The sequence below is a fragment of the Lissotriton helveticus genome, chromosome 11 (genome assembly GCF_964261635.1).
Source record: "Lissotriton helveticus chromosome 11, aLisHel1.1, whole genome shotgun sequence".
NCBI classification, from domain to species: Eukaryota; Metazoa; Chordata; class Amphibia; order Caudata; family Salamandridae; genus Lissotriton; species Lissotriton helveticus.
The window spans coordinates 915048353-915063929 of record NC_136072.1 but is presented as its reverse complement, the minus strand read 5'-3'; the positions used below and the strand labels follow the sequence as shown (position 1 = coordinate 915063929).

At 48.8% G+C, this 15577-nt stretch overlaps 1 protein-coding gene across 1 annotated transcript in view; it reads left to right on the top strand.

The window, feature by feature from the left end:
- AP1B1 (adaptor related protein complex 1 subunit beta 1) overlaps positions 1–15577 on the top strand; it is a 342547-nt gene that overhangs the window by 287161 nt on the left and 39809 nt on the right. Inside the window, exons 19-20 of the mRNA XM_078667185.1 lie at positions 12670–12756; positions 14426–14580. Of these exons, the coding sequence (XP_078523311.1) occupies positions 12670–12756; positions 14426–14580 (242 nt within the window). The remainder of the gene's footprint in view (positions 1–12669; positions 12757–14425; positions 14581–15577) is intronic.

Sequence of the window (15577 nt, the reverse complement as noted above, 5' to 3'; positions counted from 1 at the left end):
TCCTTACACCTCTGAATGAATGTTATGCATTGCATCATGTGTTTTCCTCTTACACCCCTACAGGTATTGTAATACATAGGTGGTTGTTTTCTCCCTAGTACAGGTGGTGCTAGTGAGGTCCTGGTTACCAGTGATTACTGGTTGTGTGCTATTTTGTGCTATATTCTATGTACTAAGTGCTATTTCTGATTCCTGACAGTGGTCCAGGTGGCCCTGTCTTGTAAATATCCCCTTGTAAATTCTGCCCGTGCCTCTGGCACATTGTAAAGTGTGTGTTTTATCTAATGTGTTTTGGTGTAATACAAAGGCTATTTTTATATAACCTTGTGTGGAGTTTCCTTTGTGGTGGGCCTTTGGTTGTTGTTGCTGGGGTGCGTGCGCAAATACTTAGCCTACATCGCCTCCAAGTTTAGCCTTGCTGCTCGCGCCACGTTACCTAGAGGGTGAGTAGGGGTTATCTTGGCGTGTAACTCCCTTGCCCTGACTTGGGTGTGGTGGTCTCTGACTGACTTTGGCGAAAGCCCTGGCCAGCCAGGGATCCCATTTCCAACATTGGCGGCAAGCGGTGGGATAAGGATTTGTGTTTGCCTTGTACCTTAGTAGCAGCTGGCTGCACCACAAAACTCTGCATTTTAGATGACCACATTTTAGGGGATTGTTTTTGAAATTCCATTGTTTCTTCTCCTGAAGAGTGTCATTCAATTGTGTCCAGTACATTTGTCCCCCGCCCTGCTTCCAGAGTTTGGTACCTGTGTCGCTTTTGGTCAGGTTGAGAAGTCAGGGGTGGTAGAAACTGCCTTACCGATCCGAGGGGAGGGTGTGTGTGGATGAATGGTGTGTTTTCCTGGACGCATGAGTATGAGTTCTCTTTGATAAGGAGATTGTTGAAGTTTTGGAATTGTGTCCTCTTACTTCAGATTGTTCAGTCCCCTGTGTTGCACGTGTCTGTGAGCATCTTGCCAAGATGGAGTCTGCTTTTAATGTCTGGGGTCTGTTTTTGCATGAACTGAGAGAGTTTTGCGAAGAGAGAGACATTGCAGTGAATGAGTCAGACACCCAGTCCCAACTTAGGGGTAACCTGATCCAATGGCAGAAGGATGACTGGGAGCGTGAGCACAGTGCGGAGAGGGCCCGGGTCTCACACCATGAGGGTGGTGGGTCAGAGGGGAGCCCTGAAGAGTCTGAGGAGGAGGAAGATGATAGCACAGGGACGCCAGCAGATAGTGAGGACCCCATAGATAGGGAGTCCCTTGCTGGGTCCAGTTTAGGAGGCAGCGCCTCATCCCTTTCCCTGTCCCCAGAGGAGCTGGAAGATAGGAGGAGAGAAAGGGAGCACCAGCTGGCTTTAGAAAAGCTCAGGTTGGAGCATGCCCAGGCTATGGCACAGCTGGGCATTAGAAGGCAACAGCTGGAGGTTAAGAAGCAACAGCTGGAGACCGAGAGGGTCTTAGCGCAGGACAGGATAGAGGAGGCTGAGAGGGCCGCCACCAGAGGCAAAGTAGCTCTGGAGGGTAGACTATCCCCTGCGCGCAGTGTTGAGTTTCTGGATCCCCCAGGGAGGGTTGGGTCCAGTGGTGGCAGCTATTTAAATCTCAGTCTAGAAAGTCCCAGTTCCCAGAGTATGGTTCCTGTTTCCCCAGAGGAGGAGAATAGGTTGAGGTTTAGGAACCTTAGGAAACCGTCTCATCAGTCTTGGGAAGACTTTGAGGATGACTGTTGTGAAGCCCTGTGTGATTGGGTACGGGAGCCCACGAAATGTGATTGGGACCTATTGTTCGATATGCTTCTCAGAGAGCAGTTGCTCAGTTGTTGTTCACCAGGGTTGCGCCAACACCTGTTAGGGTGTGGATTGTCTGAACCATGTGAGCTGGCAGAGGAAGCAGACCGCTGGGAAGGGACCAGAGGTTCTCTAGAGTCATTGGTGAGTGACTCCAAAAGCAGTGGGTCAGGGATCTTCCAGCCCAGCGTGGTGGAAGAGGCTCAGTGTAGCCCAGCTAGGTCCCTGGTTAGTGAGAAGGGTGTAGGGGCTGACTGCCTGGCTCAGTGGAGCAGGAGTCAGTGGGTGGCTGAGAGCCCCCAGAGGCCCGAAGCCCTGTCTCAGAACCTGGGTGGTTTCTTGAGGGAACACCAGGTTGGGGACCTAGGCTGTCCTGTTAACCCAGTTGAGGAGGATCTCCTAGTGAGTAGAGGACCTGGAGTGTCTGTAACCAGAGCTCCTGTGGTTCTAGAGTCTGGCAGTACCGCTCCGGTAGGGAGGGTACAGGAGTCCAGAGTGAGGAGTGATTGGGGGAGTTCCCCAGTGGAAGGACCAGTGGGTCAGGGACTACCCAGTTGGGCTAGGTTCCCGTGTAGTGACCATGGTAACACCACTTCTGGTCTGGGGGATCGTCACGCACTGTCAGGTGGACAGAGGGCGGGAGATCTGCGCCAGACAGACAGTCACACAACAGATGTGTCATTTGTTAGCCTCAGGGGGATTGTGTGTGAGTCCCCAGAAGTCCTGGAGTGCCAGGCAATTGTTCCACCAAAGGTTTTAGACCAGAGGTTGGAAGGCCAGGTTCAGGGTCAGCCTGACCTGAAGGGTAGGACGACTGTAACCAGTGTCCTGACCGGTTATTCTTCCAGAGGAACTTCTCCAGGTGGGAGAGGGCAGACCTCTGGAAGGGGGTGCAGAGGGTGGGAGAGCCCACCTCTGACCCCGGTGCAACCTGAGTGGATAAGCCCTGGGTTGGAATGGCGTTCTAGGGGTACCCCTCGCAGAGGGAGGAGGAACCCTAGGAGAAGAGGTAAGGGGAGGAGAGCCTTCCCTGAGACTCCTGGTCCGCCTGAGGTTGTAGGCCCTAGGCTGGAGTACCAGTGGCAGTCTAGTCCTGTCTTACAGACAGGAAGAGTGGAGAATGGCTCCTATGTGCCAGGGGTTACTACCCCCCGCTCTGCGAATTGGCATGGACCAGTGGCACCTGGGTGGCCCAGGGCCTGGTCCTGGCCGCGGACAACTTGGGAGTACCAGTGGGGTAGCCCAGTTGGTCCAGACAGTGTGTTTAGAAGGAATCCCCTGGGTTCACCATGGCGTAGAACAGGAGGGTGTCCCTGCAGTTGTGGGCCCGCGTCCGTGTTCTATCGCCCCAAGCAGGGAAGTCCATCACGGTGGTGATTGGTCTCCCCTGCGTTTTGGCTGGAAGGGGGTTATGTTGGACTTTGGCCCTTAGGGCAGGTTCACCCCTAGACTTTTTGCTGGAAAAGGGTGACCTGGAGATGGTGATTTTGGGATTCTGCGCACTTTCACTGTGTCCCAGGGGAAAGTGCGTGCGCACTCTGAGTGCATGTGCTGAGCTAGGCCTGCCCGCAGGAATGCATGGGGAATGTATGTGTCCCTGGTAGTTCCTGATGCGTGGGGTGTACAGGCTTGAGTCTGGTATGTGTGAACTCGTGAGAGTGAATGCTGCGCAACGGTGTATGCAGCATGTATGTGTCTAGTAGCGAAGCGCCATTTCTAGACATGGCTGTACGTGTGCTGTGAGGGTGCTGGCGTGTGATTGGCTGGAGCTGGCTGGCATGCCAGGCTCCAGGAAGTCTGGATGGGTCTGCCCGGTGGTGAGTGGGAGATTAGCATGAGTGATGTGTGGGAGGAGTGTACCTGTGTCCTGGATGGGCTGGGTTTTCCCCACACAATGCTGGCTCCGCCCCCCTGTGGTGTGTCTAATGACCCAAGCCCTGCCAGTGAATAGAGAGGGTGGTTGAGGTAAACAGAGTACTCAAGAACCAGCTGCGACTGGTTCCGCCCCCACTCTACACCCTTGAACAAAGGAATGCACTGTATAAAAATGGGGCTGTGTCCCCACTGAAGTTGTTCTCTTCCAGGATCCTGAGGGGGCTGTTGCTGCTGCTGCTGGGCCAGAGGACCGCCACTTGGGGTGTCTCCCTGCCTGGAGACCCAGTGTGCTGGCTCTGGGCCCAGCCTTGCCCCCTGCCCCTTGAAAGGACTTTTGCTGGACTTTGGGCTGTCCTCTAGCGCTGGGAGCGCTGGAATTGCCTCTTAGCGCTTGGAAGCGCTTGCAGATTCCTCCTAGCGCCTGGGAGCGCTTTATTTCGTCCTAGCGCTGGGAGCGCTGTAGTTTGTGCCCCCCTAGCGCTTGAGAGCGCTTGATTTTGTCCAGCAGCGCCTGGGAGCGCTTCTGTAAGGCAGGTGCCCACCCTGCACTTCGCGGCTCGAGCGGCTGCCCACGCCGCATATTTGTTTGATTTATTGGATTCACGAGGGAGCCCACTCCTCGGATCCTGGGAAGCCGCCTGCCTGCCTAAAAAGCGAGCCGCCGCGCTGCCCGCGGTGACCCGGAAGCACTGGGCCGGCTGACCAATCGCAGCGCGGCCCGAGACAGGCAACCCGGAAGTCCCACCCCCCGCAGCAGAGAAGCTGCCGGCCGGGTTCCCGAGGCTCCCCGAGTGGAGAAGAGAGCCCCGGGACAAGAGGAGAGGAGAGCCGGGAGCGAGAGAGAGCACCACGACTCAAGACGAGTCCCGCCGGTGGAGAGAGGAGCCGGTGAGAGGAACCGCCGCCCCAGAAGCTGACCGGGGAGCGGAGAGAGCGTCTAAGAAGCAGCCGGTGAGTGCCTTGCCTGAGAGAGGCTTCCGGGGCCGTTGCATTTGTGTTCCGAGTCCCAAGGAAGAACTCCACCATTTCGGGGGCATTTTTGCTAGTCCGAGTTCCCCAGAGAGGGACTCCAACGGCGGCCATCGTGGTTACGAGCCCAGAGAGGCTCACTGGGCATTGGTTGCGTTGCGAGTCCCTAGAGGACTCAGGGGGCATTGTTAATTAGGAGCCCCGAGGCTCCAGGGCCCCATTGTTGCTTTAGAGCCCCAGAGAGGCTCAGGGGCCGTGATCTGTGTTGAGAGCCCAGCGAGGCTCCCAGAGGGGACAACCAGTTGTGCAGAGCCCAGCGAGGCTCTTGAGAGGGCATTTCTTTGTTCAGAGCCCCGAGGCTCCTCCAAGCCCACAGTCGTTGTTCTGCGAGCCCAGAGAGGCTCTGAGGGTGCCATTCCCTCATTCTGGTGCCCAGTGAGGCTCCAGCCCTTTTGCTTGGCGAGCCCTGAGAGAGGCTCGAGCGCCCCCCTTGTTTGAGAGCCCTGAGAGGCTCTGGGGCCCCATTTCTTGTCCAGGAGCCCTGAGAGGCTCCAACGTTGTTCTAAACCTTCCCTGCACCAGTTGCCCAGCACTTTGTGGGCAACTGCTACGTTTAGGCCCAGACATTGGGACACAGGGACAGTCACAGGTGGTGACTTACGTGGGTTTGGCGCAATTGTACTTTCTGCACCTCTGAATGTGTTTTTATGCGTCATGTGCCTTACACCTCTGAATGTATTGTGATGCATCATGTGTTTTCCTCCTTACACCTCTGAATGAATGTTATGCATTGCATCATGTGTTTTCCTCTTACACCCCTACAGGTATTGTAATACATAGGTGGTTGTTTTCTCCCTAGTACAGGTGGTGCTAGTGAGGTCCTGGTTACCAGTGATTACTGGTTGTGTGCTATTTTGTGCTATATTCTATGTACTAAGTGCTATTTCTGATTCCTGACAGTGGTCCAGGTGGCCCTGTCTTGTAAATATCCCCTTGTAAATTCTGCCCGTGCCTCTGGCACATTGTAAAGTGTGTGTTTTATCTAATGTGTTTTGGTGTAATACAAAGGCTATTTTTATATAACCTTGTGTGGAGTTTCCTTTGTGGTGGGCCTTTGGTTGTTGTTGCTGGGGTGCGTGCGCAAATACTTAGCCTACATCGCCTCCAAGTTTAGCCTTGCTGCTCGCGCCACGTTACCTAGAGGGTGAGTAGGGGTTATCTTGGCGTGTAACTCCCTTGCCCTGACTTGGGTGTGGTGGTCTCTGACTGACTTTGGCGAAAGCCCTGGCCAGCCAGGGATCCCATTTCCAACAGGCACCCTAAGCCGGATTCTGTTGTCATTCAGGTGACACAGTGCTGTTCCAAAAACCTTTTGGCTCCCATCTTAGCGCCTCCAGACAAGTAGCACAAGTGCCTTGACTACATTGGGAAACAGTTTTTCTCAATGTTAGCACTAACGGTCAGGGCAGCCAACTTATTAGCAGTTCTTGGCAGGTATGTGTTAGACCTTGCATCCTTGGCGTGGGTCTCCCTTTCCATTTTCATTATGCCTCCTAGTTGTGTGTGACCTATTTTTGTGCTGGACAAGATGCTCTGAGCACTGTGCCACTGCTGATCAGTGCCACAGTGCAAGTGCTCCTTCTGATAAATATGACATCTTATATTCGTATCTGACCCAGGGAAAATGGTAGAGATTCCAGACGAGTGTCCCTAAACTCAAGAGTTCGTAATGCATTCTTTTAGGGGAATGATTTTTAGACTCTGAGCTTGGAAATAGCACTTTTAGAAAGTGACTATTTTCTTACCCAAACCTTGCTGTGTGCTGCTGAAGATGTGTAGTCAGATGTCTGGGAAAAGTGACAGGGTCTGGGCCGTCTCCAGAGCCTGGTGTTAGCTGGCTGCATTTAGATGGGAGGGTAGTTTCTGTTGAGCATCCTGCCTTCCACAGTGCCGGCCCCACTTCCCGCTGAGCGTCTGACAACCCTCCCTCCTTCAAAGGAAAGAGGGGTCATCTGGCAGGAAATACCCACAACAAGGACCTTGGTACCGGGGAAACCCCTCCCGGATCAAACAACTTCAAAGACCCCTTTTGCCCTATAACTAGGGGCCTTTTTGGCTGTAGTTTTAGATTGCTTTGGACTAAGAAGAGCCCTGCTGACCTCGTCGCGGCTCACATCTTTCACACCGTACCTCCTGTACGCCTCTCATCTCACCTGACGAGCCCTGCTGACTTTGTTGCGGCTCACACCCTACGAACCGTACCTCCTGTACGCATTGCATCTGACGAGCCCTGCAGACTTTGTCGCGGCTCACACCCTACGAACTGTACCTCCTGTACGCATTGCATCGCATCTGACGAGCCCTGCTGACTTCGTCGCGGCTCACACCCTATAATCGTACCTCCTGTACGCATTGCATCGCATCTGACGAACCCTGCTGACTTCGTTGCGGCTCACATCCTACGAACCGTACCTCCTGTACGCATTGCACCTCTACAGCTCAGCAGTATTTCGGTACGCCTCGAGCCGAATATCAAGTACGCCTCGTACCAACATCTACAGCCCAGCAGTATTTCAGCGCGGCTCGTACGCCTCGTACTGACATCTACAGCCCAGCAGTATTTCAGCGTGGCTCGTACGCCTCGAGCCGAACATCACGTACGCCTCGTACCAACATCTACAGCCCAGCAGTATTTCAGCTTGGCTCGTACGCCTCGAGCCGACATCTACAGCCAAGCAGCATTTCAGCGCGGCTCGTACGCCTCGAGCCGAACCTCAAGTACGCCTCGTACCAACATCTACAGCCCAGCAGTATTTCAGCGCGGCTCGTACCAACATCTACAGTCCAGCAGCTTCTTATCGTGGTTCCCCTGAACCGATTCGTACTATCGTACCAGCTGATTCCACATCACCCCCCTGTCGACTGTGAGTATCCAAGTCGCACCAGCCACTCGAAACCGAACTGAATTGAGTCTTGTTTCAGCGCACTTACAATCACCTTTTTCTTTTGCCTTATTGTGGATTCTTTTTTACCGTTATTGGCCTGATGATAGAGATTATATAAAGAACGCTATATTTTCACATACAACTGGTGTGGTGTGCATTTGTAGAGTGTCAAGATATTACTGTACATGGTCATAAATGCGTTATACCTGTCTACGAAGATAAGTCTAATCGCTCGGCAATGCTACTAAGGGGGTAACCTTCTACCCTAACTAGAGGAGGTGGGTCCCTGCTTGGTCAGAAGTAACTACCTCTGCCAACCAGAGACAGCCAAATCTAGCACTGGTGGCAGCGGAAGGATACGAACTTGCATTTATGGGTTATGTACAGTGATTTACTGACCTACTGCCTAGCGAGTGCAGGCCATAACGTAACCACTTAGTTTTTGTGAGTTTAAGTTTTTTTGTCGACTACTCTGGAAGCTAATTGAGAAAGAGTACCATCACCACTGCAACCATGAGTGTTACAGGGCCAGTCGAAAGCCGTACCTTTGAGGAAGAACTGGAAAATTACTCCCATAAGGAGCTGTAGAATTTTTGTAAGGAATTTAAAATTGCAACCACTGGCCTCAACACAAAGAAGGATCTCCAAAAGGTGCTGAGGGCCTGGGTGGAGTCAAGAGATAATCCACCACATTTAGAAAGAAATGGCATTGGAGATGGGCAGCAGGAAGAGCCAATGGCTCAGGAGAGAGAGAGACAGCAGTTTCCCCTGTGCGTAGCAGTGTGTCAGAAAGAGGCATGTCCCCAGAGGAGCTGGCGGGCCGGGAGAAAGGCAGGGCCCATGAGTTAAAATTAACCAGGCTCAAAATGGAAGGGCAACTGAAACTAGCAGAAAAGAAATTAGCTATGGAAGAGATGAGATTACAAGGGGAGTTGGAAGAGAAGAAATTACAACGGGAGCATGAAGGCAGAAAGCTACAGTTAGAGCATGAGAGGAGTTTGAGGGAACTAGAGCTCAAGGCTAGGAGTGAAGAGCCTGTCCCCCCGGTGGGCCGCGTGCCCCATTCCCACCCCCCACACCTGTAGAGGCCAGGGTACACATCCCCAAGGATGTAGTAAAGGAATACTATAGAAATGATGACATACAACAATGGTTTAAGGCATATGAGGTAGCTATGACCTCCCACCAGGTCCCTGAGAAGGACTGGGGAGCAGGGTTGTGGGGGCGGTTCCTTAGTGAGGGGAGGGATACCTTGCTAGACCTACCCTCCACCGTGCTGAATTCATACAGCCACATGAAAGATGCTTTATTGCCTAGATATGGGCTTACCCTCGAAATGTACAGGCAGAGATCCAGGGATTGCAAAAAAATCCCTGGTACTACTTGGGTAGAATATGTTAACTACTACAGCAGAGCATTGGAAGGTTGGGTCAAGGGCAGCAAAGTCACCACTTAAATTGTTTTGCAGAGCTGCGCCAGCACCTAGTTGACAGCAAGCTTCCTAACCCTAGGAGGCTTGCTGTGGAAGCGGACCGCTGGGTAGTCAGGGCTCCTTCAAAACAGGCTGCGCGAACAGCAACAATAACCTGCACAAAGCTCTTGAACGAATTAGGTCTCGCTCTGAACTCACAGAATTCCACCCTTCATCCGTCACAAAACATAACTTTTCTGGGGGCCACGCTCAATACAACATTCTCCAAAGCGTATTCCACACCAAAGAGGTATCTAAGACTGATAACACCAACAAAATTCATCCAATCAAAAAAGTCACTTTCCATTGACAGTTACAAGTCCCTCTTTCGGATGATGTCTTCTTGCATTTCTCTGATCCCATTTTGCCGTCTACCAATGCATTACTTCAAGAGGAATTGAACAGACAAGTGACCGGCTCGTTCAATTACCTTATCCAGGTCACTCCGGGCATGGTCAGCGCCCTATCCTGGTGGATGCGACAGGTGCATCTTTCAGTCTGACTCTTTTTTTCTTCCACAATCTTTTACCCTGGTCATCACCACCGACGATTCCCTAGAGGGATGGAATGCTTATCTCCAAGTCAGTGGCAAATGGCAACCTACTCAACTTCATATTCACATCAACCTGCTAGAGTTGAAGGCAGTATAACTAGCCTTACAGGCGTTTCTCCCATGGATTCACAATTCTGCAGTGCTCGTCTGCATGGACAATACAACAATGATGCACTACATCAGCAAGCAAGGTAGCATAAGATCCCACCTGCTACTCAGGAAGCACAGAAAATATGAGAATGGTCCATCCATCACAAGGTGCGTCTATGAGCAAAACATATTCCCAGGCAGCAGAACACTGTAGCAGACACTCTCAGCGGCGATGACATCATGCCACGAGTGGGAACTCAACCAGGGAACCCTGGACAGCATGTGAGGCAAACTGAATCTGGACCTCATCGCGAACTTTCTGAACTGGAAATCCAATTTTAGCGTAAACTGGAATCCACAACAGGGGTCATCGAAGAAAGCATTTTCGATCGCAAGTTCCGGAATCTTCGCTTACGCCTTTCCTCCGATTACTCTCCTTCCAAGAGTCCTCGTTAAAATTAAGGCAGAACCTTGCAAGCTGATTCTCATAGCTCCCACATCGCCACACCAACACTGGTTCACGGAGGTACTTCTCCTCTTACAGGAGCATCACAGTCAGCTGAATATGTTCCTTTCTCTTCCGACAATGAACCAGGACCAAGATCTGCATCCACACGTCTAATCTCTTCGTATATCAGCATGGCTCCTGAGTTCCATGAATTCGAACACCTGAACATTCCATCGGATTACAGGGAAATCCTAGCCAGAGCCCATGCAGACCGTACCAATAAAACCTATTGCCTCAAGTGAAAAAGGTTTTGCATATGGTGTCAAAGATCTAAAGTACATCCTCTTTGCTCTTCACCAGAATAAATTCTTCCATATCTTCTCCATCTAGCTCTGTCTTGTCTAGCTCATGCTTCCATCAAAGTCTACTTGGAAGCCATTTTCCATTTCAGGCGATCACCCACATCTCAATCGCTATGGTCTTCCAAGATCATCAAACAGTTTCTCAAAGGCTTATTCCGAACATTTCCTCGGTAAAACCTCCTCCTCCACTTTGGCAACTGAACACTGTACTATCTCCACTTATGAAGGATCCTGTTGAGCCCATCCACAAAGCGTATATTGAATTTCTCTCCTGGATGGTAGCTCTCTGCCTGGCCTTAACCTCGGCCAAAAGAGTCAGTGAGATTCAGGCTTTCACCATCCTGGTACCTTTCCTCCTATTCAGGGACGATAGAGTTATTCTCTGCACAAACCCTAAATTCATTCCTGAGGTCCTTTCAGACTTTCACCTTAATGGACCAGTGGTTCTCAAGTCTTTCTTACCGAGCCCTACGACATCAGCTGAAAGGGCACTACACTCTCTAGACATCAAACATGCCTAAAATTCAATTTGGACAAGACTAAAGCGTTCAGCAAATCTTCTCAGCTATTTGTAGAATACACCGTTTCAAGAAAAGGCTTTCCTCTCTCAAAGCAAAGCATCTCTAGATGGATATCCAATGCCATTCACTTCTGTCACCAGAAGGCTGGCAGACAGATGCCCTCAATGGTTCATGCCCATTCTAGAAAGTACTTTGTCCACTTCTATGGTGTTATTTGCTGGTGTGTCTCTCCCTGAAATCTGTTGGGCTGCGACCTCGAAGAACAGACGCATCTTTACCCAGCACTACTGCTTGGAATTGGCAGTTCACAGTGATGCGGCTGTGAGCTAAGCAGTGCTTCAACATCTTTTCCAATAAAGGTGAGCCGTACCCTTCTTCCCACCATCCACTTATTGAGTGCTCATTTTCATTATATTCCTGCTTTTCTACATGGTACTACTTTATATATATATATATATATATAAATATCAGATATAGGATCGTCCAAAAAGCAGCATATCTCACAAAAGCAACAATCCTTGATAAGAACACAATCGGCGTTCAGGTAGGATTTTAAAAAATGATTTATTCAGGAAACAGCTGCATCTACGTATATATCTCATCGTAAACAAGGCTACGGAAGATAGCCGAATCGTGTGAATGAAGCTAATGTTTCCTGAATAAATCACTTGGCTGAAAACTCTGCATCAACATGCCATGGCACCTTTTCCCTCATACTAATTTACTTATATTGCCCTCCAGTAGGGCCTCACAGGTGAGTCCATGTATGCTGGGACTTGAAGTGTCTCAGTACAATTCCTACCCTACAGTGGGTGCGCTCCATTTTCTTCCATTATAAATTAATTATTGTTTAACCCTCCAGTGGCCCTCCGAGTGCAAGTTGCCAAGTTTGTTATATTTATAATGGAATAAATATATTTGAAGAAGATTATGCCGCAATCGAGGAGAGATTTTTTGAAAATAAGCAAAAGTTTATTAGTGGTCATATAAGCACTGATGCATTTCGACTAACAATAGCCTTGTTCACAGTACTCATATATGTATTTGTTTTATACATTGAATATGGATTGGATTTGTGAGAAATGTGCTATTCAACTGCTGGTTAATCTAATTCAAACATGTGAACCTATGAAAGTTCTAATGCTGGAGTAGGAAATAAAGTTACTTTCCTGTAACTGTAGATCTCCAGTATTGAAATCTTTCATAGATTGGCATGCGACCCACCCTCCTCCCCTTGAAAGCTCATCTCTCGCTCTCTACTCTCGCTCTCACTTACTCTCGTGCTATAAAATCTGAGGGATTGGGGCCTCTCTCGGACGTGTTCTAGGGGGTGATACAACCTGTTTGGTCTCTTTTTTAAAAATGACTACATTAGGTTATTAAACTAAGGGCCTTAGGCCTTTTCTAGTCTATGCCTATCATTGCATTGCGTTTACAAGGTAACAGGGGACTTCCATCTCGACAACGGGTAATGATTTAAGCATGTTAATCTATGAAAGATTACAATCCTAGAGAACTACCGTTACAGGTAAGTAACTTCATTTATTTTGTTTTATTGACTGTAGCACCAATCAGTTGGAGACCATTGTGGAAGGCTGCTTTTATCTGCATGTCTTTTACCCTCCACTCAGCCTCATTCACATTTCTTTTTTCCTCAGAGCGGCAGATGTTCCTGGCCACCTGGAAAGACATTCCTAATGAAAATGAAGCCCAGTTTCAAATCAAAGACTGCCTCCTTAGCACAGGTGAGTGTTAAGCAATGATTGCTCCCTCAGCATATTACATGTATTCCAGTGTTGAGTTTGACTCCCCAGTCATTCAGCCAATCTGAGCATGAGAGTCTTTAATTGGGCGTCCCTTTGATTAAAAGCAGAGAAAGCCCTTTTAGAGGAGATTCCATAAGTGAAACTGGTTCGTCTCAGCTTGTGGGAGTGCAAGCTAAGAGTATCCCCTTGCAAAGAGCAGAATACTGCCCACATTTAGCCCTATCATCACATAGTATGCTGAAGAGAAGGCTGCACCATTCAGCAAAGAAGTGCCAAACAGAGCGTTTCCCTTTTCATAAAAAGAGAGGGAGACAAGGACATTGCCGTTTGCTTCTGACGTTCCAAACCTGGAACTATTCCCTCTCTGCTCAGCAGATACTAAAGCGAAGACTGTTCCTTCTTGCATTGGGGGTTTTGAATGCTGGGAGTATCTCCCCATCTGCATAAAAGAGTCCAGTCCAAGAGCGATCACTCCAGGCACCATTTATTATCTCCTCACCACATGAAATTCCAAAGCTAAAACTGATTATTTGCAGCTCTGTTGATGTGAGTTTATGTAGTTTGGCATAGACATAGGCAGAGTCTTAGGTGAGATCACTTCGGTGACATACGAAATTCCTAATCCAAGATTGCGGACCCCATTCGGTCACTCTGAGCATAGACTGTCAAAGCAAAGATCGCTCTTTCCCGCCATAGGGAATTCTCAAGCAGAGCTAGCCTTCTCATTGCACAACTGAGCATTCCAGGGCTGAGACTGTTCATGTATGATACTGCCTCAGCACTAAGATTCAGCACGCAGTGCACCTGCTAGGCTTGAACCATGAATGTTTATATAGCCTATGCCCCTTGATCTTCCTTATCCTATTTAATTACAGATCGAGATTATCACTGATAGCCGCCCGCTAGATGTTCTTGATCTATAACCCTCCGTATTGATGTCCTATCCATGTGCTGTTCGCTACTCTATAGATGTTCCTCTCCTCCTCTCTTGTCGCAGTATCTGCTATTCTATAGCAGATTTATCACCCCCATACACTGCTTTGTGGGCGTGCCTGCCCTAAAGCACTTGCTGCTAATCCAGTCTAGCACAGTTACGTAGGTCCATTATCCACTGGTAATACACTGGTAGGACTCAGCACATCTTTGTAGTGGATCTTATTCGTGACTTGGATCACCTGATGCAGTTTCATGCTGACAATGATTCTATCAAGCAATGCTTCTAATGTACTGCAACCCGAATCTGTACCACTCAATCCTTATCCAATGTGTGGATCTAACACACCTCTCTTCCAAAGCACATCGGTTCTAAACTTTTATGCATGCAAATATTAAACAGCTGTGTACTGGTTTGCACTGGTCTGCAGGACTCTCTGCTGATCTTTTACTGTTATCTCAAAATCGCTGCCTTATTCTTGACTGACAATTTCCCACTGCAATTTTTGCTTTTAACATACAGTGCATTCAGATCTGCTAATATGATTACACAGGAACACATGCTCTTTCACAACTGACTAAATACTTGTAGACTTGCCAAAGCATCTCAGTCCCACACTGCAGGAATGCTGTCTAGTACAGAAACTCCATGTTTTTTGTTTGTAAACTTTATGCCATTACTAACTGCTGATTGTCTTCCTTTCCATCTCTGCAGACAATGTTAGCAATAGGCTGCAGGCCAACAACATCTTCACCATCGCCAAGAGGACTGTGGAGGGACAGGACATGCTCTACTTGTCTCTGAAGCTCACCAATGGCATCTGGGTCCTGGCAGAAATGCGCATTCAGCCAGGGAACCCCAACTACACGGTAAGGCTGCACAGCATATTTGTAGCAGTGTTTTAAATTGAGACACTGACATGTGAGACTACAGTGTGTTCACTCAACAGCCATTCTGTGCTCTGTACGTGTTCAACTTCACCTAGAAAAGTTAGGAAACTTTGTATGCCTGCACTGAGAGAAAACCTTTGCCTGACCCTTGGGGAGGGAAATCTTCCTCTATGGCATAGAAAAAGTAAGCAAATTCATTTAGTACATGGTTGGAGCAAAGTCAAGCTCAGTATACACTGTTCAGACATGCCACAACCTTCCCAAGCCGTAAGGCGTTGGAACACCACACTCTCTGAAATGTTTGTGCTACCTGAATGTTAGAAGTCAATAAATTACCTATAGTGTGGTTCTGGGCCTCTAGCATTTTGTGACTGGTGACCTGTTATTGAATTTGGTTACAAGAGTGGATCCTTCCACTGCAGGTATGTAAAATATAATAAACACATCTTTCTAATGAAGCATCGTTGGAAAATCTCTGATGGATTTATTTGTTGATCACCACACCTTGGCTTCTCTTTGTCCAAGTGATAGTGCTTTCCTGCCACTAATTTTTCTGGGCAATGATTATTCTTATTCTCCTATAACAATTGGTCCAGGTATATACTCGCCTAGCACATAAAATATAGTGAACAATTAATGTTTTAGAGAGCCATGAAAACATAAGAATTGAACTACTCATGCCTTTCTTAAAGATTTTGCCCTTCTTGTCCCAACAAGTCACTTTTTCCAATTCTAGCCGTTTACAGTCTTTATTTGCCTCCTGATTTGCGACCCACAAGCTAAATATTTGAAAATGAGGTGGAATGTGTGGTTCTGGGCAACAATGCACACCACAACTGGCTTCAGAAAATATTCCCAGTGCCTTTTGTATTATAAAGATTTTCTGTTTTATTTTCTTTTTTAAAAGACTTGTATGGTAGGACAAAGATCTATGTTCCACGCAATGTATTGCTCAGTTTGTGCTACACATAGTGTA